The sequence below is a fragment of the Schistocerca gregaria genome, chromosome 4 (genome assembly GCF_023897955.1).
Source record: "Schistocerca gregaria isolate iqSchGreg1 chromosome 4, iqSchGreg1.2, whole genome shotgun sequence".
Classification (NCBI taxonomy): domain Eukaryota; kingdom Metazoa; phylum Arthropoda; class Insecta; order Orthoptera; family Acrididae; genus Schistocerca; species Schistocerca gregaria.
The window spans coordinates 415,375,773-415,400,574 of record NC_064923.1 but is presented as its reverse complement, the minus strand read 5'-3'; the positions used below and the strand labels follow the sequence as shown (position 1 = coordinate 415,400,574).

The 24,802-nt window shown below is 42.5% G+C and overlaps 1 protein-coding gene across 2 annotated transcripts in view; it reads left to right on the top strand.

Annotated features, from left to right (window-relative positions):
- The window catches only part of LOC126366005 (endoplasmic reticulum metallopeptidase 1-like), a 280,945-nt gene that overhangs the window by 59,823 nt on the left and 196,320 nt on the right, over nt 1-24,802 (top strand). Inside the window, exon 1 of one of the 2 annotated variants that reach the window (XM_050008850.1) lies at nt 2,710-2,920. The exons of the other annotated variant lie outside the window; for it this stretch is intronic. Within the exon in view, the coding sequence (XP_049864807.1) occupies nt 2,918-2,920 (3 nt within the window). The 5' untranslated portion in view covers nt 2,710-2,917. Of the gene's footprint in view, nt 1-2,709; nt 2,921-24,802 lie in introns of those variants that run through there. 2 annotated transcript variants of the gene reach the window in all.

The following is a 24,802-nucleotide window of genomic DNA, read 5'->3' as shown; positions in this document are numbered from 1 at the left end:
TAGATCCCCCGTCTTGGAAAATATTAGAGGTGGGGGATGGCGGGCGGTAGGGTTAGGGGTGACCATGACCCTCATAGCACTGACATGACTGTTTCCCACTAATTAGTCTACCAGAGGGTGGTCACTAGGATAGGGACTGTTACTATACGAACTTTCTTCAGGATTTTTCCCGAGTTATTCGTACTACTGATACTGTCATTCCTGGGATTTATGGTTTATAATTCAGAATAATTGAAGAAAAAATTGGGACTTTCGCTCAGGGATGAAAACTAAACTTTAAATTAAATTGCACTTGCATAACAATTTTTAACCACTGTACAAAAAAGTGCATTGTCTTGTAGTAATCTGTACACTAAATTTCAGTAGGTTTTTAGCACAGCTGATAACAGTGCCTCAAGATAATCAAATCACTATCTCGAGGGCCCCATTTGGCACACTCCTGTGTCTAAAGCTTTTCACTATATTGTTACTTATATATATATATCGACACACAGCACTACCCCGTGCTGTAGCGAGGTCCATTTCAATATTTGGACTGCTGTACCTAGCTGATGATTGCTGGAAATGTTAGCATCACCCAGTTTAACGCATGATACAGTGGTGTTTAAAGCAGAAAGCAGACGTCTACTTAAAACAGGTTGTGGTTAGCGAGACGGGAAGCTGTTCAGTTCCCTCTCACACGAAGCTAGTTTCGGGCAGCGTGGAGCAGGCGGAAGTAACAACATTCCTTAGCAGACAAGCATTTTTAGTGTCCAGTTGGTTGTTCTTAAGAGGTTGCAGTTGCTGTTTGTGTTGGTTGGTTATAAACAGAATAAATTTGATAAAATTGGGATTTTTTCAGCGTCTGCGTCAAGACATCTATTTCTTGCGGTTCTTTGGTCTTTATTGTTCAGATAAAACACACACAGGTCGCACAGAGCTTGATTTGCTATAAGCGATTTCGCTCGTCAGACGCAACCGTCATATAATCTGTGGAGATCTGAGTATTTAGCAAGATAATCAGATAAATATCACGAAAATTCAGCGTAGAACTTACTAAGCTATGATCATTGACCTGCTGGTGACTTATTGGGTTAACCGGGTTAAAAATGCAGTTTGTTGCTACAGTCAGATGTAATGTTTATTGTGATCTCATCGGTTGGGTACACGAGCAAATTTCTTTTGACGTAGTTGTCATATGTGAAACTTACAAATCAGGTATTCGCATACTTAGCTCATCAAACAAGCGGAAAATTCAAATTTAACTATGTATTTATTGCCGTGTAATTTTCTTTTTCGTAAACGTCTCCATTTCATGTATCACATTCAACAACCAGCCCTTATCTGCTGTATCGATTACGCTGACGCTGCCCTCAGTTTGTTCTGTGGTATGCTTGTTTTTAAAGGTTTATCTGATGCCGTACGGTTAGAACTTAAGTTACAGTGTTGGTATAGCGAACTAGCGACCTACGTCGGCTTCCCAGACGACGATTTGCTGGTGATATGTAGTGGTACACACAAACCTTCGTCGGGAATCAGTCTGCCTATTAGTGTAAACCGTTTCAAAATGCGCGGTGTATTTTAATTTATAATATGTATATATAAAATTGCATTCTTGTCTGGCCCATACATACGTGCTTTCATAATCTCTGTAATGGATTTTGTAGACTCTTGACTCAGCGTATTTATCCCTGGGTAAAGTCTGCTTTTTACGCCATGACGAAACAAATTTAGTTTGAAATAATACAGTAAATTTCTGCCGAGGAAATCGTCTCGCCTTGAGGTCACGTACAGTACCTAAACGCCACGTAAAGTTAGTTTTCGTTGCGGCTGTTCGTGTGTTGTGCTCTTTTAACACTTTACTTTGGAGTGTAATATAATATAGTTGGATCATGTTTATGAGAACTGGTTCATAACGGACACCCAGAAGTAGTTCTAAAAGTCCAAAACGAAGCTGAATCATTGGAAGCAACCCAAACAAATATAATTCATCCAAAAGAGGCGGCTTAGAAAATACTCATTCTATTGATTGCTCCTCGCCTTAGGGCTCTTACCGGGCACGATTAATTGAGGAGATAAAGTACATCTAAAGATGCGGCGACACATTATATCAGGACTTCATTGAGTTAACGTGAAAATGTTAGGAGACATTTATCGAACGCCTGTGGCAGGTGCTACAACAGCTGTTATTCATGCAGAGGTATATTGTTAAAATTACGAGAGCGCACTTCCGTAGAAGAGGCGGGCAGCATACTGCCTTCCATATACGTTTCGCGAAATTAACACCATGGAACAATTAGAACTCGTACTGAAGTTCAAAGACGGTTGTTTCGTCGCACGCAGTATTCGCAACTGGAACAGATAAGTTGTTAGCTGCAACAAGCCTCACACCATTAGATGGATGTAAATGTGGATGTGGGTTCTCAGGTAGAGCCAATTTGAATGTATTTTACGAATTTGAACACCAGGCGATGTTGAGATAACGAAGAACGCACATAGTACACAGTAAACCTTGGCAGCAAGTTTGCGATCTTTCAACCTCTCTGTAGTGAAGTTGACATATAATTAAATTTCGTGGGCGACTCGTCCCCTTATAATTCCTTCGTAAAGAGTCTGGTCGTACAAAATAGCGTTCAGTCTTCAAAGTAGACCGACCAGCTCTCTGCCAGCCCATGGTTGTCACGTGCTGCTGCTTGCTTATGGCGTCCTTGCTGTACATGTTTCAGGTTGCGCGTCTGGAATGTGGTTCTCCAGTCGGAAAATAGGCAATCGCTGATCGTTCACAGAAGTGTGGGATGCCAAATAAACCACCAACGTCGAAGTAATCAAACTACGTTTTCACGTCGACTCGTGTGGGCGTGTGTTCACGGACGACTGAAAAGATTCTCCTAGCCTTTCCACTGGTGAGGCGTATGCCCTGAAGTTCACGCTGCGCAAAATGGTAAGACTGCTCTAGCGCACAAGAGCTCAACTAAATGTTATCGCAAATTGATTTCTGTGGTACCTACAGTCATTTCTCATTATAAACAGTCAGTATAATACTGTTAAATATTGCGCGAGTTCTGTTAGAAATTGTATTCTGGTATCAACTAGCATTGCATCATTGTCGCAGTATTGTCACAAATTCTTTCTGTAATTAGAAGAAGCTTTTGACCCACGTGCAGGGTGCAAAAAAGGAGAGAGAATAAAACACTAATAATGTTAGACCAAAATTTACACGATAAATTTAGGTCAGACTTACTTTACTTTGTCGTGTCCGGAAACTACAATTTGTTTGCCCAGTATTGGGCAATGTCCGATGCTTCTTCTTTAGCCAGCCATAGGTCGTAGAGGGTGCGTCTGTGGGGGCAGACAGGGCATTTTAGGAGATGTTCCATGTCCTGTCGAGTGCCGCAGTCGCATTTGTTGTCATTTTCGTCCAACAAACCCCATTTGATCAGATAAAATTTCACAGGAGCCACCCCAGTTCTGATGCAGTTAAGCATTATCCAGGTTTTCCAACCACCAGAAACGCCGCTTGGTGGGTCCTCTCTTAGTGGATAGTAGATGGAGGGCTCATCTAAGGTGCAACTTAGGAAACGGCGTCTGGATTCGAGTCTGCTGGGGCCACACTGTAGGACAAATATTGAGTGACGGGCATCAAAGGTTTATTTTAGCTTCTCGGTATGTTGATGGGGTTTCCTACGTGAGTCAGGGTTTGTGAAACCTGCGGCCCTGTGAAGATTTTCTGTGGGGGTTGGTTTCATGCAGCCTGTCACTATCCTGCATGTTTCATTCAAGCTAATATCTACCTTTTTTACGTGGCCGGATCTGCATCATACCGGGCAGGCATATTCGGCAGTTGAGAAGCACAAAGCTTGGGCTGAAGTTCTGACCACGGTAGGTTTAGCACCCCATTTGCTATTGGACTGCTTTCTTATTAGGGAATTTCGTGCTTCTACTTTTTTGGGTGTTTTTTCGCAATGATATTTGTATGTCAATATTTTGTCCAGCACGACGCCAAGGTAGGTGGGAGTATCTGTGTGTTCTAGTAATGTCCCATCCCAGGTAACATTTAGCCTGTACTTCGCCTGCCTCGAGTTCAGATGGAATGCACTCACTTGAGTTTTGGAGGGATTGGGTTTTAGAGAATTCTTTTTGTAGTGGATTGACATTGTAGAAAGGGCGGTTTCTAGTTTCTCCTCGATGGCTTCAAACCTGTTGCCTTGAACTGTTATTGCCAGGTCGTCTGCATATACAAAAGTTTTGGTTTTATAGGTCGGATAAGCACCATACTAGAGTTAAGGCTATAAAACCGTAGCTAGTCAGCGATGAGCGCACGAAAAGAGTAGACCATGCATGTAACCCGACTTCCGCCAGCCAATATTTATGAGGGGCATTCAAATGATAACGAGACAAATGGAAAATAAGTAAACTGTTCACTATTTCACAAGTAATCTTAATAACTGATAATACATTTAACCCACTGTAAGACAAGACGTTCAGTACCTTCACGGGAAAATGTTTGCATTCTCTATGGAACAATGATTGTATCCAGGCGTGCACCTCTTCGTCCGAAGCAAATCAACGACCGCAAATTCTTTCTAGAGGGCTACAAAAATATGGAAATCGCATGAGGAGGATGTGTAAGGGATTGCCAGCAGAACATCTGCTACGTACTCGAAACTACCTCAGCATCATGTGGGTGGGTGCATGAAGGCGTTGACTGTCCTATCTCACAGTGGGATAAATGCATGAATAGTTATAGCGATTACTTCAGAAATTATAAACAGTTTACCTACTTTCCCATCTGTCTCATTTTCATTTCACTTCCTCACATTTTCAAGAGCCCAGTTACTGAGTAAATTAGATAATTACGTGCTATCCACTTGGGTTTAATTACACGCGATAGTTCAATAATGCTAACTGTGTAAAGCTAGAGTACATGGACGATGCTCGTTCCGGTTTCAAAGCACTGATTACAATAAGGACAACTACAGAAATAGCAGTGCAGTAAGATAGTAGACACAATATACTACAAAATGAAATATCTTTAATAATATGCATAGGCCACGCATTTTAAAGTTTGCTACCTTATGGAACGCATGAATCTACTTCTGTTTTGTGAAGTACATCAGCACCACTAAACTAAGAAACTGAAATTACTGCCACCAACAATGCAAAACACTTGAAAGCTCTGAACGAATGATTGGTTCGTTCTCCTGAAAATTCTTCGTGTCCCTACCTAAAAAATTGCGACCGACTCTACAAGGATGTAAGCTTAGACACACTAGTCATTGACTGGCTGTCTTTTTATGGCCGTGGCCCCAAAACGGCGCATTTCTGACTTAGTTATCTGGAAAAGATTCGTGAATCGAATATCCTCTTCTTTGATCGGACACACTTAATGCGCTGCTGTTGTAAAAAGAAATTTATCGTATTTTTTTGTTTTCCGTCGTTCCTTAATTGCTTCAAAGCTCGTGGAGGTGTGTTCCGTCTGTGCAACTAATTGAAGGCAGTTTGTTTATTGCCTTACGCGTATCTTTTATTTGTGAAGCTTGGGTAGTGGCTTGTAATACAGGTTTCGTTTTGTAAATATAATAAATGTATTATGTGGTAGTCACAGTGTGTTCTGTGTTACATTTTGTCATGTTTTTCTGTTGTATTTTATGTTAGAATCAACCTTTGTAGCACAAATTTCCTGAAGTGAAATTATCTTTCGTTGGTGCTTACGGTTTACCAATTGTTCAAATGGCTCCAAGCGCTATGGGACTTAACATCTGTGGTCATCAGTCCCCTAGACTTAGGTTTAAGTAGTTCTAACTAACCTAAGGACATCACACACATCCATGCTTGAGGCAGGATTCGAACCTGCGAGCGTAGCGGTCGCTCGGCTCCAGACTGTACCGCCTAGAACCGCTCGGTCCAGATGTAGTCACCGTAGTGCATTGTTATCAGAATAACACAGGCACTGCAATATCGTAGTGTGAAAAATTACTTCTGTATATTCTTTGACGTTCATCTGTCTTTAGACGTCACGCAAAAAAAAAGTTGGGTGACAAGTTGCTTCGCATCTGCCAGTGCAACATGTGTACTCGACGCAGCGGCTGGCATGAAGGACGTGTATAAGTTATTGTTTCATTCAATGCCGATAAAGTGAAGGACAAAGAGATATCGTGACGGTTGATGGTTGATTTTTACTAAATTTTTAATTATCTGATAGAGATAGATTCCACTAACAACGTGATTAGATATTCCACTCAGAAACTGTGCTGAGCAGCAGATTCTCTTCTGCGATAACAAGGAACTAGCACTGTTTCAGGGACACGTGGTGAATGGTTTAGTCGCAGTTCAGTTTCCTTTCTAAATTGCAAGGCATGCAGAGGCCTCCTGCAAATAATACTTGATCCGTAGTGCGGATGCATAATTAATTTGTTCATGCTACAGAGTGAGGATACAAATATTCTGGTACTTAGTGTTAACGTTGATACAGGTGTGTCAGTTACTTGGGTACACATGAACTCGGCCACCTGTTACACTTCAATATCTTACGGATAACCAAGTGGTGTTAAAGACTGAAATAAGAGAACTTTTTGCATCTCATTCTAATCCCCGAACATCAGGTCTTTTCGCAGAAACTTTAAAGCATAATTATTAGTACTTTTCTAAAATGTTTCATAAACACTGCTGTTGTATTGCACTTAAATAAAATGTGTATCCTTGTTTTCTTCCTAAATCGCAGAGACCCTCTTTGTACGGCTAATGTTGTGTAATGTTGTATGCGGTGGCGAAGAGTTTGCGTGGTGCGTGAGAGCATCCTACATCTCCCATGTTACTGATGATGTCCTCCAAGTCGCGGAGTTTGGGAAACAGAACGACAGCGTTTCGACTCTAATTACAGATCAGTTTCAGCTCTTAAAGTCGGCTCCACACTTACCAATAACCACCTCTGTAGCCGATACCCTTAACGCACGACTGTACGATGGTGCTCGTCTCCGAGATAATGTGGTAAAAATCCTGATGGTGACCAGCATTAGGGCAGAGGGATGGTAGCGTCAAGTTCCTGATCACCTAACCTTTCGCCAGTATCTTGGATTAAATACTAGATGTCTTCTCAGTGTCCTGTGAAGTGAGAACATGCGACACATTAATAGTGAGCCTGGTGGCACCCTTACTGCACTTCCGAAGAGAAACCTGCCTGCCGGCACCAGGTTTCATTCTTCCCATTCTCCTGTCACACTACACAAACAAGAACCCACGTTACACACCAGTAGTCAATCGATATACTTAAAACACAACACTTAAAACACACAGGAAAGGAGCAATTGTGAACGAAGGAGAAAATGATCTTTCCAGTTAGGTGGCTGAACCTACCCCTCCGTGACTCTGACATTCGCGACGTAATCAATCAATCAATCCACCTTTATTATGAAGTCGTACTTTAGACAAGGGAATTACTAATAGGTAGAACAGTGTTTTTCGAACACTCAGAGTAACACTAAATTCATTTCTGTAGTAGTAAATTGTTCTTCAATACGTTTACGAACAGAATAATCATTGTGATTCTTCAGTTTCTCCCGGCGTATTTGTTGCTCTAACAGTCCACGGGTATACTGCCGGTTCAGTGTCCAACGGGCACAATATTTCGGCGATCAGACATGTCGCCATTGTCAGGTGCGCTGACGAACTGCAGTATACCCGTGGACTGTTAGAACAAAATAATAATTCTCAGAATAACACGACCTGTTTGCCAAATGAAAAGCACAGCCTTGATCGAAGGATGCTCATAGTTGGCAGTCGTGTGGCACTCGTAGATTTTGTGTGATTTAATTATTGGAGATAAGTTCCTGATGCATGCTGGGGTTAACACTGAATGCAAATAATCGGTTAGAGGTGACTGCAGACGGTTTGTTCTTCTGGCAGAAGCTGACCGTTGAGCACGTGAGTTGAAGACAAATAATGAAATTGCTGTGTCTCGGTGTCTTCTCATCTTGTAATTCGCTGACGATTCTCTGTCCTTGAAAATATCTGACGTAGTGGACACAGAGTTCTCGCTGTACAGCTAGGTTAGTGACACTCCTGGGTAAGGGAATTTCAAGTTTGACGATTGCATTGCAGTTTAGTCTCCCGAGAGGTGGGAGAGTTAGATCTGCCAGTTCTGAATGAGGATTTTCGCAATATGGACCCTCGGCAGACATCAGGCCAATGTCATGTGGTACCGCCTCTATCCTTGGTAATGGCCTCAACTGGGCGACGAAGAAATTCCTAAACTTCATTAATGGATGCTGTATCCATCTGAAGCTACTTGTTAGTCATTAGATCCCGTAGAGCCAGCAAATTACGGGGATTATTGCTGCATTTCACGTGCTGTTCCATATACTCAGACATTTTCTGTGGGATTAAATCTGGTGACTTTGGGCACCAGTCAACATGGTATAGAGTGCTGTCTTCGTCAGACCAAGTCCGTATGTGAGGAGTCACAGGAACTTCCAGTTTCCATCATCAAGATTTAAATGAAAGCGCAACACTTTGTCGCAAAGAATGTTGAAATAAACATCCTGGTTCTAATTTGTGGTAACCTGAGTGGACCCAGGACAGTGTGAAACACGTCTGGAAAACGTCAAAGAACCACCTCCATTCCGACCTGAACTGAACCGTCAACGAATGCGGGTTGGACTAGGTGTCATAGACACATTGCATAACTTAGGAATAGGCAAAATCGCGACTCGCCTGACCTCACTACACGCTGTGAACTGTGAACTTTTCCGAGACACCCGGTTTCAGATGTCCATTGCATGCAGTTCGATTAGCCATGTCGTGTCGGGAGCTGGCTGAAATGGACGTAAATTCGCTGAGAGCAGCAATTCTTGTCGGGTTTGAAATTGTCATTGTCCGTTCCCTGTTGGTTAGGATACTTTTGACATGTTAGTCGGGTGCTAGTGGTACACTTAGAAACGTTAGACAGTCAGAGTTGACACACCAACGTATTCGAAAGTTAATTCACCATGTCGTAGTGTACACGCCCAAACACGGCAGCTCCCTTCTCCAGTTTGTCACCCATCCAGGCATACGTATCGCGGCTCATTATTAGGTAAGTCAGTGTGATCTCATAGTTCACGTTACTTGAAACAAGTACAGTCGATTTAACCTGTTACGTTCGAAAAGCATCCATCGATAAGGAGCGTGGATTGTGAATACTATTCAAATAAAATGAAGAAAACTAAAGCTTAGCAGACATTAATCTCTTAGATTTTAGTAGAATTGGAGAAACTTGTTTCAGAGAATACGCTAGATATTTCATAAGAACGAATAATAAACTGAACATGTACATTTTCTTTTTTAACTATTAAATATACAAAGTGTAGTTCATTTAAATGAGATTTTAGTCAAGGTGCCCCATTTGTTTTTTAACTGCCGTGGTGGTTGCCCGAACGTGTTCATAACTGTTTGCAAATTTGTCACGAACACTGTTCACATTTCTTCTCGCTTGTGTTGCATCTGTTGTACATGCCCTGAAAGCCAAAGTAGTCATTGTCGTCAAATCTGTATTACTTACCTCGATCACCGTGATGGTTCAAATGGCTCTGAGCACTAAGGGACTTAACTTCTGAGGTCATCAGTCCCCTAGAACTTAGAACTACTTAAACCTAACTAACCTAAGGACAACACACACATCCATGCCCGAGGCAGGATTCGAACCTGCGACCGTAGCGGTCGCGCGGTTCCAGACTGAAGCGCCTAGAACCGTTCGGCCACCCCGGCCGGCTAACACTGTGATTACACGTTTTTCTATAAAGTGTTCTGCAGTTTGTGGAGTCACAATCAAAGTCCAGTGAAAGGTTCTTTGCTGGTTAGCAAGAATACCGAAAGTATATTCGATGTATATACTAGGTGTACAGAGGCTGTAGTGCAAACACTTCTTAATTAATAAAAAATTACTTTCGTGGGGAGGCATTAACACGTTCGGCACTATCGTTTACACAGGGAATATAATGAGAGCTTTCATAGAACTACCCGATTTGAGGACATAATTGTTATCGGTTGTCTTAATATAAACGTAGTAAGTGTTCAATCTGACGTTCTTCCGTGTGCACCACCGCTAACGAATATAAATCTGTACGGGAATCGTACCTTGGTAGCAACATAAGGAAAAATTTTTGTACCTGTTATAAGGAAATCCTCTGTAAAGTGGCTTGGTGACGCGTATTTGTTTATCATCTATAATCGCCGTACGTTTGGGAGAAAATAGCTGTCCTTCCTTGCGGAAATGAATTAACCGAGAATTTCCTTTTAAATTTGTCCTTTCTCGATACGAGAAGTAGCGCTACATTCTCATTAGACACGGCGGACCAGCAGTAGCATCACAGAGGCACGCGGCACAGTCTGAAGGGTCGGGGCACTGCAGGAAAGTGTCTTTCGGTGGCGTCTCGTGAAGCCATCTGTGTCTATGGCGGCGACTGAGCGCGGAAGAGGCCAGCAGCCACCGACAAAGCGACAATACGGCTGCTCGGCAGTTCGGCAGTTCGCTTTCAAAAAAAAGAAACAAATGCCGCTGGCTACGTGACTTCGTGGAGAAACAAATTTAAACCATCCGTGCAATGAAGAGCTCCCCCCCAACTCACCGCCAGGAAAACAGGTCACCACCAGCTCCACAAAGTGCTGCTGAAACGGTTGCTGCCGGCTGCTGTAAGCATCTTGAAGACACTTGTGAAACAGCATCGTGTTGACCAGCCGGTACCGTCACGCGTACAATCTTTCGGAATTGGTGACAGCATTCCTTAAGCTGACCTGTCAGTGAGGCCTAAACATTCCGCCGGGAGACCGCGGCCATATGGACTTACGCGCGATACACGTTCAGTTGAACGTACGTCTGTCATCATGAACCCCCCTCCCCTCATTCAGCTATAAAGATGCGTTAGTAATTCTTGCTTCAATTGTGTCAATAGATAATAAGTGCTGTAAAGAGTGATAGCTGAAGAGACAACGTGTACGGTGATGAGAAATGCAGTATATCCTCCTTAAGGACTAACAATAACACTGCCTTTCCTAGCTACGAGGAGACATTTAGAGGACCTTTAGTATACTACTACTACTACACTACTGACCGTTACAATTACTAAACCGAGAAGAAATGCAGATGATAAACGGGCATTCATTGGACAAATAAATTATACTAGAACTGACATGTGATTACATTTTCACGCAGTTTGGTTGCATAGATCCTAAGAAATCAGTACCCAGAACAACCACCTCTGGCCGTAATAACGGCCTTGATACGCCTGGGCATTGAAGCAAACAGAGCTTGGATGGTGTGTACAGGTACAGCTGCCCATGCAGCTTCAATACGATACCACAGTTCATCAAGAGTAGTGACTGGCGTATTGTGATGAGCCAGTTGCTAGGCCACCATTGACCAGACGTTTTCAATTGGTGAGAGAGCTGGAGAATGTGCTGGTCAGGGCAGCAGTCATATCCAGAAAGGCCCGTACATGAGGTTGGTTCTGCTGAAATGTAAGGTTTCGCAAGGATCGAATGAAATGAGGAGCCACGGGTCGTAACACATATGAAATGTAACGTCCACTGTTCAAAGTGCCGTCAATGCGAACAAGAGGTGACAGAGACGTGTAACCGATGGCACCCCATACCATCACGCCGGGTGAAATGCCAGTATGGCTATGACGAATACACGCTTCCAATGTGCGTTCGCCGCGATGTCGCCAAACACGGATGCGACCATCATGATGCTGTAAACACAACCTACAGTCATCCGAAAAAATGACGTTTTGCCATTCGAGCACACAGGTTCGTCGTTGAGTACACCATCGCAGGCGCTCCTGTCTGTGATGCAGCGTCAAGGATAACCGCAGCCTTGGTCTCCGAGCTGATAGTCCATGCTTCTGCAAACGTCATCGTACTGTTCGTGCAGATGATTGTCATCTTGAAAACGTCCCCATCTGTTGACTCAGGGATCGAGACGTGGCTGCACGATCCGTTACAGCCATGCGGATAAGATGCCTGTCATCTCGACTGCTAGTGATATGAGGCCGTTGGGATCCAGCACGGCGTTCCGTATTACGCCGCTGAACCCACCGATTCCATATTTTGCAAACAGTCATTGGATCTCGACCAACGCGAGCAGCAATGTCGCGATACGATAAACCGCAATCGCGATAGGCTACAATCCGACCTTTATCAAAGTTGGAAACGTGATGGTACGCATTTCTTCTTACACGAAGCATCACAACGTACACCAGGCAACGCCGGTCAACTGCTGCTGCTGTGTATGAGAAATCGGTTGGAAACTTTCCTCATGTCAGCACGTTGTGGGTGTCGCCACCGGCGCCAAACTTGTGTGAATGCTCCGAAAAGGTAATGATTTGCATATCACAGCATCTTCATCCTGTCGGTTAAATTTCGCGTCTGTAGATAGTCATCTCGTGGTGTAGGAATTTTAACGGCCAGTAGTGTATAATACTATCTCAGGCACTTGCGGAAAATTGTACCTGAAACATGTGAAACATTGTGAAAGCGAGTGGAAGACTTCGGAGTTTTGGAATGGTTTTGGGAAAGTGCATTGCAGTGCATCTGCAAAGGAAATACCATACATATCGATAGAGCGCTTCTCCAGCGTTTGGAATTTTTATCAGTGAGGTATGACGATAAACATAGAGCGATTTCAGAAACTTGCTGCCGTGACAGTAAAAGGGCGGTACAGCGCTTATGGAAATGTAACAGAATGCCTAGTGAACTGAAATGGGTACTCCATGAAAGACGATGTACTCCGCGCGAAAGCTTGTCGGTTAAATTTAGGTAACCTGTATCAGAGGAACACAGTGCGACCACTCTGCTGCGTACGTGGTGTGGCTTTAAAATAACGGTACTATTGGAAAAAAGTTTATTTCAAAACATATAGAGTTTTTTTCTTTCAGTGCTTGAACGGACTGAAATCTTGTTTCTTTTAATACAAATTCGACGTTAGGGCTGAACAGTTGAAATTAAGATTGTCATTTATGTAAGAGATAGGATGCAAAAACTTTAAAAGCAGTTCAGGAGGAGAAACCATATGGAGAAAATATAACTGTAACGTGGCCAATAGTGAACAGGTAGGAGGCTAGGATGACTGCAAACTGCATACCAGGGAAATAAATTGGAAGGTGGCGGAGGATTAGATGGTAAGAATAGATTCTCAGAATGTGTCATAGATAAAATCCAAAATTATTAAGGAATGACCATCAGGCAAAATATTAGCAGCTTACAAGATACGAGAAAAGATGTACGGGCGATTCTATTTCGCCTTCCTTCCGCAGACGGTAAATCCAAGCCCTCTAAGAAGTCATTCACGGTGCAAATACAACACAGTAGAACAAAATGGCGAGAAGTTTATTCAAAAATCAGATTTGCGTTTTGCCGTAGCGGATGTCTTGAAAGAAACTTTCGAAGACTTGTTAGATTAAGGCTATTGAAGAAATATCGTCATAGCCACACTCAGAATCCTAGAGTGTCAGTAAAAAGCTTAATCTGGGCCAGAATCCCCAAGACAGTGTTTGTTTCAATTAAAATACACTGTTTCTTGGTTTCTTTCATGAAAGGAAATGATGCAAGGTATGAAAGTCTTGAAAAGCCTGCTACGAACTTATTGTCGTTTTACAGTAAAACATTTTAAATTTAGATAAAGAAAAAGTTAAGGCATCAGGGAGAGGTGTTACAGACCCTGAAACAAAGGAAAGAGAACGCAGACGAGCAAGAAAAAGGACGTTGCAAGGTGAGATGGAAGAGGATGCGGACAACCCACCTTTGGAGCTGGAATACATTGACAAGTTTAATGGCTGTTTCCCGTAAGTTGTTTTTTAAGCATAAAATGTATTTTTCTCAGCATCTACGTGCCAGAACTTCTTGAAAATCACGGGATACATTAATCTTAGTATGGTGCATATTTCAAAACAGTTTTTCCTATTTTGTTAATTTCAAACTGATTGGAGTCCTACGTGCACAGAAATGTAGACAGTTTCTTATTTTGGTGGCCTAGTCTCTGATAAAAGGTACCTTTCGTAAGTACAATTTTACGTTGTTTACGATGAGTATAACCAAACTTCCCGGACCACTTAACACTAAGACTTAAGAGGTAGGTACCCTCCACCATGCAGTGTCTTACGGAGTGTGTACGTAGATGGTAGTAAAGTACCACTCAGTTACAGACTCGTGGTGAAAGTTTGGCAGGCAGGTAGCTGGCCGTCCCCCCCCCCCCTCCCCCCGCCCGCCGCCCTGTCGCCACAACTCACACGCGGTCCAGCGCGCCAGCACATTCGCCAGCTCAGTCGGCTGGACGAACGAGTGCGGCCGCCGGGATCAGTATAGACGGAGACGGGGCAGCCACACCCCGCATGCGTTCCGGTGAGACATGACAAACAGGCCTGCTGGAGCCTGTATGGGGCCCTTTAGAGTCTAAAGCAGGGGTGTCCGACATTTTAGCTTACCTGAGCTACTTTAGAAGACGACAAATTGTTTTGGCCGCACATAATATACTTCACAACAAGCGCCGAAAGAAAGTGATGGACGAATGAGAGAAGAGCACTGTGTGGATGGAGTTTGATTTAAAATATACGGTTTATCATAACTTTACATAAACGAAATTTCATAGTTAGTATTTATTTTTTAGCTGTCGTGTCATAGATGGATAGGGTATATATGTTTATGCAGTAAGCATAACCTACTGCACATTTTCTCAACATAAAATCGGACTAATCTTATGGTTTTGGGACGACACTACTTGCGTACAATTTGCGGTGATAGCGAAACTTGAATATTAGACGAATTCACTTTGTTTTATGTATGTTTCTGCGCGTCAGAGTTTCAATAATCGCTATGGTACAGTATTGTCACGGCTACGGATGTAAAGATAAATATGTGAAAGGAGCACCAGTTGCTTTTTATACTGTACAACAAATGTATAATTATAAACGTCATACTTACATGACTTATTTCATATGTTGAAATCTATAGAGGTGCTGTGTTCAAAAGTCTTGTACTGAAGAGGTCATTTGTTACTTTGTGTACGTACAATTACTAGATAAATTTCCAAGTGTATTTGAATAAACTGACAGTGTCTACGTATTGGTGCAGAGTTAAATGCAGATAAAATTTGTATATATCATAGTAATATAATTTCGGAGTAGGAATTTAAATCCATGGAGAAGAAATAAAAACTTTGAGGTTCGCCGATGACATTGTAATTCTGTCAGAGAAAGCAAAGAATCTGGAAGAGTAGTTGAACGGAATGGGCAGTGTCTTGAAAGAAGGATATAAAATGAACATCAACAAAAGCAAAACGAGGATAATGGAATGTAGTCGAATTAATTCGGGTGATGCTGAAGGAATTAGATTAGGAAATGAGACACACAAAGTAGATGAGTTTTGCTATTTGGGGAGCAAAATAACTGATGGTCGAAGTAGAGAGGATATAAAATGTAGACTGGCAATGGCAAGGAAAGCGTTTCTGAAGAAGAGAAATTTGTTAACATCGAGTATAGATTTAAGTGCCAGGAAGTCGTTTCTAAGAATATTTGTATGGAGTGTAGCCATATGTGGAAGTGAAACATGGACGATAAACGGTTTAGACAATAAAATAGAAAGTTTCGAAATGTGTTGCTACAGAAGAATGCTGAAGATAAGGTGGGTAGATCACATAACTAATGAGGTATTGAACAGAACTGGGGAGAAGAGGAGTTTGTGGGACAACTTGACTAGAAGAAGGGATCGGTTGATAGGACATGTTCTGAGGCATCAAGGGATCACCAATTTAGTATTTGAGGGCAGCGTGGAGGGTAAAAATCGTAGAGGGAGACCAAGGATGAATACAGTAAGCAGATTCAGAAGGTTGTAGGTTGCAGTAGGTACTGGGAGACGACGAAGCTTGCACAGGATAGAGGAGCATGGAGAGCTGCATCAAACCAGTCTCTGGGCTGAAGACCACAACAACATAACAGTCTGATTAATTTCCCCCAATTTATTTCTGCATGGGACAAAAAAATGGTTCAAATGGCTCTGAGCACTATGGTACTTAACATCGATGGTCATCAGTCCCCTACAACGTAGAACTACTTAAACCTAACTAACCTAAGGACATCACACACATCCATGCCCGAGGCAGGATTCGAACCTGCGACCGTAGCAGTCGCGCGGCTCCGGACTGAGCGCCTAGAACCGCGAGACCGGCATGGGACAGTTTTCCATATACTGTCATTGTAACGTAATCAACTAGAACAGATACGACAATATGAATCAGTGCAACAGAAAACGCAAAAAAAAGTTGTCGGCTGTCACTTTTATTATTTCAAATTTCGAGCATTGATATTGCATTTTTTAGTGTGTAGTGTATGATTTTACATTCCTGATGAGACGGCGAAAAAATGTTGTACATTTTTTACTCATCTGTAAAAAAGAAAACAAAAAAAAACAAAATATAACAGAGTAAATACAGAAAAACTGAAAATAAAAATGGGCAAGCAATTAGTGGAAATCGCTTACCGTATTTACTGTAACAATTTCATAGTTCCAAATGCGTTGTTTTTCGTAACACTTCGGCGCCATCTACGGTGTCATTGTAAGGCAAATAAGAGATTAGACAATGTGAAGAAGTCCCATAACAAACATAAAAATACATTGTTGGCTTTTTCTTATCCTTTACGTATACTTCGTAAACAGTCGAATCTCAGCTATGATACTGTGGCGAAAAAGCACAATTCCATTGCTCTTCACATCTTACTGCAAACTTCAGTTCCTGATATAAAATTGTTCCGGTGTTTGTGAAACGCATATGCAAAGTTTCACGGTACTTCCGAAGAATATTTGTTTCTACCAGCGAAGTCATAACACTAATAATACATTGAGAGCTATACTGACTAAAATGCGCCGTCCAAACATAACATGACTAGAGCTGCAGATGATGTTGCCGATAGAATTGTGGTTCTGCACATACAAATGCTCTGTCCATATTTGTTTTATGGGCCACAAGGATACTTGTTTTGGGTTGCGCGTTGGACGCCGTTGGTCTAAAGGAACCTCCTGACATGCAGTCAAAAAAAGCAAGCCTGTTCGCACAGTAATTGCCTGAAGTACTGGATGGCGACGATCGCGCAATACGTAGTGATCTGACCGGCAGTGCTAGGTGTGGCCCGAAGGAAGTAATAACGAAAAACTAGCTCACGGTATAAGCGCCTTGTCGTAAATGATTGAATCAGAGTTGACTTCTGCCACGTGGCCAACATTTTTTGTCTCCGTCCTGGTAACTGCCGACAGCCTTTTTGTGAAAGTTTCTCTTGTTTCGATGGGTACAGTGCTGCTGCATAGTATTTGTAGTCCTCAAGAGAACAGTTGTAGTACGATCTAACAAAAACTGTATCACAAAACTCAAATTAGTTATTTTAAGGGCAATGGTTTTATACGAATGAGAGAATATTGACTTGTAAGTTACGTTTGATAAGTTATTGCAAATATTCATGTTTCACGAAGCTCGCATTTCGGATGTAGAATAGAATAACTGAGCGGATAATTATTCAGTTCTTTGGCACGAATGAAACTAGCAATGATATACTCTCTTCGATTTATGCACTCAAATGTAAGCGACAAGAACAGTAGATTTATCGTCATTTTATTTTGGAACACTAAAATTCACTATCACTCTAAATTTCGATAAGTCGGTCCCAAGTTAAGTTACCGATGAAGAGTTCCGTCTGACACACAGAATTGTTCGCAGAAGTAATAGAACAGAAAAAGCAAAGGCAGCAGAAAAAAATCGTTAAGATGAAATCGAGTGAGAGAGAATAAATATTTAATGAGCTCGTATATGTTGGTTTGGAAGTAAAATTACTGCTCGGGAAGGAAAGGTTTCAGTTTCTCGGCATCTGAATAAGAAGTTTAAATTACCACACATTCTTTTTTAAAATCAGATAGGACGTGTAGAATCCCAAAGAGAGGTAGTGGTACGAAATTGCACGACCTTCCAGTTAGTAGGAAAACCATACAATACTGTTATCCAACCGAAATTACGGTTCATTTATTCCTAATGTACAAGGAACATAAAACTTAGTTTGGAAGCTTGCGGTTATGAAACTACAGACGCCAGATGACGGAATGCGTTAAGCTTTTCCCTGCTGCAATTAGAATTCAATTGAAGAACAACATTATGTTCTGATTTCACACTGTTTTTAATTTACTCGAGTGATATTACTGAAAATGATTTTGAATATTGGGGAAAGGTAGCTGTCACGGCAGAGTTAGCTAAAGATACAACTAGATTGTGACTCATCTGTTGAGAGGTATCAGAACTTGGTGCTCTCCGCACCTGAAGTGTAGAGCAGGTACAATAAAACCATTACAGTGCCGGATATAGTTGAGAATCCTTTATTTTAAAAGTGCTGTAATTAAAGTTTTTTGGTTGTTTATGCTTGTAGGGATCTAATACCTCAATTAGACTAGCTGTTGCAACAATATACGTATGGTTACGTTTTTCACTAAGAGCTCTTTCAGTCGCTGTAATGAATTCTTCCAATCCGAGCAGCGTGACTAAGAGGCTAGAGATGTAGTAAAAGATGGCTAATTCCTGATACGCGATACTATCGGTGTCCTAATAAGAGTATTAGGACACGCTGTCTCATACAACAACAACTTAAGCTAGCCACCTTAATAGCTGTACTCGCTCATATTTTTAATGTCGTTTCATAATTTTGTGAACTTTGTGAAGCCATCTGGTGATCCTGTTGTGCTAATACTTCAGGGGCATCATATCACATTTGTATGATAGACAAAACAAGAGAAAGTCTTGTCTAAACCATATTAATCATAGATTTCCACGCATAAAATGCAGCCTCCTGTGTGTAATCCATGGGCCCATTTAAAACACATTATTCTCGAGAAATAGAAACCTGTTGGACAAACAGTCCAGGTCAAGTAGTAACCTCATTTTTAATTACAAGGGTATTTGAACCGGCCTACTTGAGAACAGTACCAATAAAAAAGTTATAAACGGCCTGTGACAAAAAGGGACTTTTCCTGTGTAACAGGCGTACACCTAGACACTATGGCTTTGCAATACACCAGGAGTTGGACATAAAAGATGCTAGCAAACGAGTAAATGTAAAGTCCAAATGGTATCCGGCCACCTCCCGAAATTGGTAAGGCACATCAAGAGCCACCTGATCTCGTAAAATTAGCACGTTCCGAATCTGTAAAAGTGGCGAACATCGTCTCTGTACTGGAAACGTTTGAAACAATTCAGAGGTGAGAGCTGTAGCGGAATCAAAGGAATTAGAAGCGCAAGTTTTCTTCTTGGAAAAGAGGAACCCAGGAAACACTCTTCCAGTTATTCGGAGTGTGATTGAGCTTCAGGTGAATAATCTGAAGAAGACAGTAGATGCATTTTCTAGAGTGAATGGTCGCTCCTCTGAAGACTAACAGAGAAATGGGCACAGTGCACAGTGTTATCCTTGGGCTCCAAAATATGTTAACTTGAAAAAGGTTTTTTGTATGTACTGAGTGCACTTCTTCTGCACAACAAACGAAGGAAATGTTGAAACGACAGAAGGGAAGAGAATATTGTTATTTTAGGATTTACATGTTCTGTTGATCGACACGTGGTGTTTTCTGTGTCTCTATAGTAGGACACCATTTAGATTTAGATTCGGATTGCCTTTTTGTGCTTCCTTCAAATTTCCTGTATAAAGTGATAAGTAGCACTAATTCAATAAATACAATGTAAAGTACATCGATTTCATGTAGATTTCCAATGAACAAGCAGTTATATCAAATGTTGTAATATGAAGTCCAGTTATGTGAGACGAGGAAAGTTCGCACCAAGAATGTGTCTGGTATGAGATTCACCGGTTGTTTCCCTCGTCCGAGGAGCCATTGAAGCGGTCAGCCTCTAGAAATGTCTGTCTCAGCGACGATCTCGTGTATCAAACACGGGTAACTGTAATTGGGCAGGTGTGCATGGGGCTGGTGTCATTTTGCCCACAAATGGTCAGCGGGATTAAAGTTCGTCGCTAAAACAGGCCACTCGATTAGGTCGACGTCAGCCTGTTGTCAAAATAACGATTTTGACAACAGGCTGACGTCGACCTAATCGAGTGGCCTGTTTTAGCGACGAACTTTAATCCCGCTGACCGTCGTCTGTTTAGACTCGTGTGAAACTGTGACATCGCATCTTCAGACTCGGCACCGTAGTACTTTTCATTTTGCGCACGTACTGATTCGCGCTGAGACATTCGATGAAGTATCCCTGCCCCCATTTGATGACGTCCGCCCTGAGCACGAGACTGCGACCAACACGCAAATGTAGGTGTATCGGGCACCCCGTTGGTCGTAACGGTCTCTTGTACTCTCACTGGACCCTCATTCACTGACCCAAATATTAACTCATCTGAAAAGATGATCAGTCATTGTGTACATTCAGTTGAGCACAGGCAAGCCTATAAAGTTTGTGATCGTTAGAGGGTCGTTGTTATCAGCAGCCGTATGGAATCAAGGGCCAGCATCCTTTGAGCGGTTGCGAACGATTTGCGAGCATCCAGGGAAACTGGTCTTTCATGAGTTGGACGGGCGTTCCGTACAGATGAGTTAACACATCGTCTTGGTGATGCGTCGACACCTTTGGTTACCGGACCCTCGAAGCCGGCCACTTATCCCTCTCTCGTGCAACCACTTTATCCACTTCTGGTAGCAGCGAGGCTGAACACCGCATGTGGCTGCCGCTTCGCGCATACTGAAGCCATTACACGGCACGAGCTCCAGGGCGACCCTCTCTGGTGGCTTACGTATGCCGAGACATCCTGACAGTAAATGACTGTCATGTGCGTACCAGTCTGTGATGCAGTGTATCATCATACGTACAGCATATCTCGGCTACATGCGTCCATATTTAGCTTGCAAGACATCGACAAACAATACGATGCAAAAAAAAAAAAAACCCGTAGTGTCGAGGGGATGCGAACTCTAGTGAACACAGTGAAATACCCGAACCTCAACTGCTGTCAGGCGGCTACCACGTTAACTGTACAGCTTTGCTCTTACTTGTTCGTTAGAGGCAGAACCGACTCGGCGTTTCAAATAGATAAAAATGTTAAAATATACATATATGTAAAGCTATATGCGATCATTATACTCAGTAACAGAAGAGCATAGATCTGGAAGCAAAATTTTTTTCAATAAGAATGGAACAAATACTGCCAGAAGTATGTTACATGTGGTGGCGCTGCCGCTGACTGTGTGTTGCATTACTATCGTTGCGAACTGCATACAACCGAAGGCACTCGAGCGTGAATAAAGTCAATGGAACAGTTTTATTTTATTAAAGTTACTTCACAAAATAGCTGGAGTTTCCATGCTGTGCGACTGCGAGCTCCTTTTGTAAGAAATTGCAATACCCCCGACCTCTTCCTTCAGCTGACATAACTACCATACCTTCTTAAGAAGTGAACCAATCCTGCAGCGCATAATGATGGACAAACAACCACTCGTCCACCACGCCATGTAGAAACCAATGACAAGATGATACCACCATGACAATGTGCAGGCACGACACACAGGTGCTTGATCTGCGTTACCACCAAGACCAGGAGATTGTGCGACGAGCAAGTAAACTGACAGTACAGGGTTTCCATGAAGTCCCGCTATCGTTAAAATAAATTATATATACTTATCAGGTACTCGCGTTAGAACTAGATAATCGTGCCTGGTTGCAAAACGTTTCGCAAAGATTTTCCTTTTTCCTGTGGTCTTTGTTGTAGATTTGACTAGGTGTATCGAAATGGCGATACACCAGGAGAAGGCGCAATGTGTCACATTGTACACAGTATCCAAATCGGTGATGCTGGTACTACGGAATCATGGATGCCCGTACGGGAGCCTACCATGGGCAAAAGCAAGCTTAATGAGATTGTTCAAAAACTTTAGAGAGACGGGTAGTGTCAAAGACCTTCTGCGAAATGCATATCCCTTTCATCTCAAGCACGTGTTGATTGAGTGCTACGTGCATTTCAACGCAGCCCTCAAAAGTCAATGCGTCGTACGTCACGCGAATTGAAGGACACAAGATCAATTGTCCATATAGCGTTATGTAAGCGGTCACGCCTTTCTGCATACAGAACTACAAAGGGCAAATGTTGAAGCATTGCAGCCAAACAATCGTACTCTGCGCTATGCATTCACGTGTTCAACGCTGACCTCGATAGCTGCTGACAATACGTGTCTGAGAAAGTGCCTGTTTCCAGATGAAGCAATGTTCCACATTTACGAATATGTAAAAGCAGATGCACAATGCACAGAGCAGACAAAAATGGTAATTTAGGTTTCCATAGGTGAACAAATAGTAACGGTAGGGGCCCGCGAATTTCAGACGCTCTGGGCAGCTGTCCCAGAGTAAAAGTTTCGCTTCAGAGAACTAACTGATAACCTCTTACACCGTCTCGACGCTGTAGGGCGTCACAAACAGCAATGTCGTAGCATATACAGCAAGCTTGGCACTTGCCCTTTAGGACAGTCACTTCAACGGGTTTACACAAGTTAGAATGAGATGGGAAATGAGTAAAAGTGCTGGAACCGCGATCCCCACTCAAGAGAGCTCCCAGGTTTGGGCCAAGAGACGTGAAACACTGCCGTTGGTAGTCGTAAAAGGAAGTTGAGTGACTTTCAGCTGAACATTGTTGCTGTCAAACTTGGGAGTCCGCTAGTGTAAAGGTCAGTAACGTTCCTACGTACAGAGGAGGAGGCCGGAAAGGCTGTGAACGTGCTTGGCCAAAGGCACCATTCAGCTGCAGAGACGCACGTCAGTAGGCGGCGGCAATAGAGTGCCGGTGGATTGGTGGGCCGACTACAGAAAGTGAGAAATAGTGCGCCGCCACAATTCTTTAAAACCCAGGATTCTCTGTGTTCACAAAGAAATTCTCAGTTACGCAGTTGGGACGCCCAACTCCGTGACGCTCGTCGCCAGCATCTGGTAAACACCGACTAAGTCTGTCGTCTCACTTAGAGTGCTACTCTCAATGTCTGTACTTTCCAAATATGCTAGTGATAAATATTCTGTTAGCTGTCACCCGAGGGACTCGCACTAACTTCTGTTGTGCAACCAGTCACATCCTTTACTTTTCTTGTGCTTAGAATTATCCTACAATGTAGTGGTTAGTCTGTAGGAAATAAGTTCATTCAGACGCTAGAGTCCCCGAGTCTCCTATTAGGAGTATCCTTGCCGAGTCCTCAAATCCGCACCTCTCATAGATGCTACGTGACAGTGTTTGGCCTTGATCTAAGCGATCACGTGCCTTCTATGTGAATTCGTCTTTTCTGCATTTGCTCCTAACCGCTCGGGAATTGAAGACTGGCCTGTAAACCTTTTTCTCCTCTGGCCTAAGCTAGGGCATGACAGATTGCTAACGTTCTTCACAAGCGGCTTCTGAACAAATTGCGTGCCTATGGGTCACCGTGTGTTGCGCGACTGGACTCGTAATTTCCTGTCAGAATGATCACAGTTCGTAGTAACTGACAGAAAGCCATAGAGTAAAACAGAAGTGATACCCGACGTTCTACGACCAAGTGTTCTGCTGTTGCTACCTACATAAACGATTTAGGAGACAATCTGAACTTAAGAGTACACGATAAATCGCATAAATCTAATGGCTGCCAATTCAACTAAATAACCTAGGGGCTACTTAACCTGGAATGATCACATCAATAATGTTGGGCGGAACGCGAACGAGAGACTGCGATTTATTGGCAGAATACTTAGAAAATGTAATACGTTTATGAAAGGGACTGTTTACGTAAGGTTTCTTAGGCCTCTTCTGGAGTAGTGTTGCACTGTATTGGATCCTCACAGGATAGTATCGACGGATGACATCGAAAAAATTCAAAGGAGGGCAGCTCGTTTTGTACAATGGCGAAATAAGTGAGAGAATGTCGCGGATATGATATCAGAGTTGCGATGGCAACCATTAATTAGAAGCGTTTTTCGTCGCGGTGAGATACTTGTATTTTCATGAAATTTCAGCTAGGAACTTCCGTCTCCGCATGCCCTCCTACATACGGAGAAATTATCACCGTAATGAAATGAGAGAAATTGGAGCTCGCAGGCAATGGTTTAAGTGTCCGTTTTTCCCGCGTGTTATTAGAAAGTGAAATAAGAGACCCATCATGTAGATGGAGATCTACCACAGGTGGAAGAATTGCAGCTGTCCATTTTATAGCATGATGGTGCATCCCCACACTGGAGTTTGAAAGTGCGCGATGTGCCGAGTGATCAACTTCATGGCGTGTGGAAGAGTGCTGGTGGTCACATCTTAAGTTCTAATTATAACTTAATTTGCAAAAGAGTGGATGTGTGCATTAGTTCACATGCCTTGCTGTTGGATATTTATGTAGGTAGCTAGTCTGCAGCAACACAAAGTGCATCAGGTTGTTAATACGTATCTCAACTGCGAACTATGAACAAATGATGTAACACATTTTACAAGAATTATTCATTCACAGTTGTAAATATTACGTACCAAAAGTTTCGTTAAATGTTAATATGTAACAAAAATTTTACAGCAAGGAAATAAAAATAACCCACTGAAGGTAGCACAAAAAGTGCTGAAACATGTCTGGGTAAAATAAAACGGTAAAAGGTGTCTTGCAAAAGACGAAATTCATCGTCCTATGTTCATAGCAAGCACGGGCATCAGAAGAACTACATCACCAGAAGATGATCATCCGTTTTGTTTTGGAAGAATGTTTAACTGATTGAGACCCCATAATCCGTTTCAAATTTCCGGTTTCTAACCGGTTTGAGTGACTCTTACTACATTAAACAGCCCAC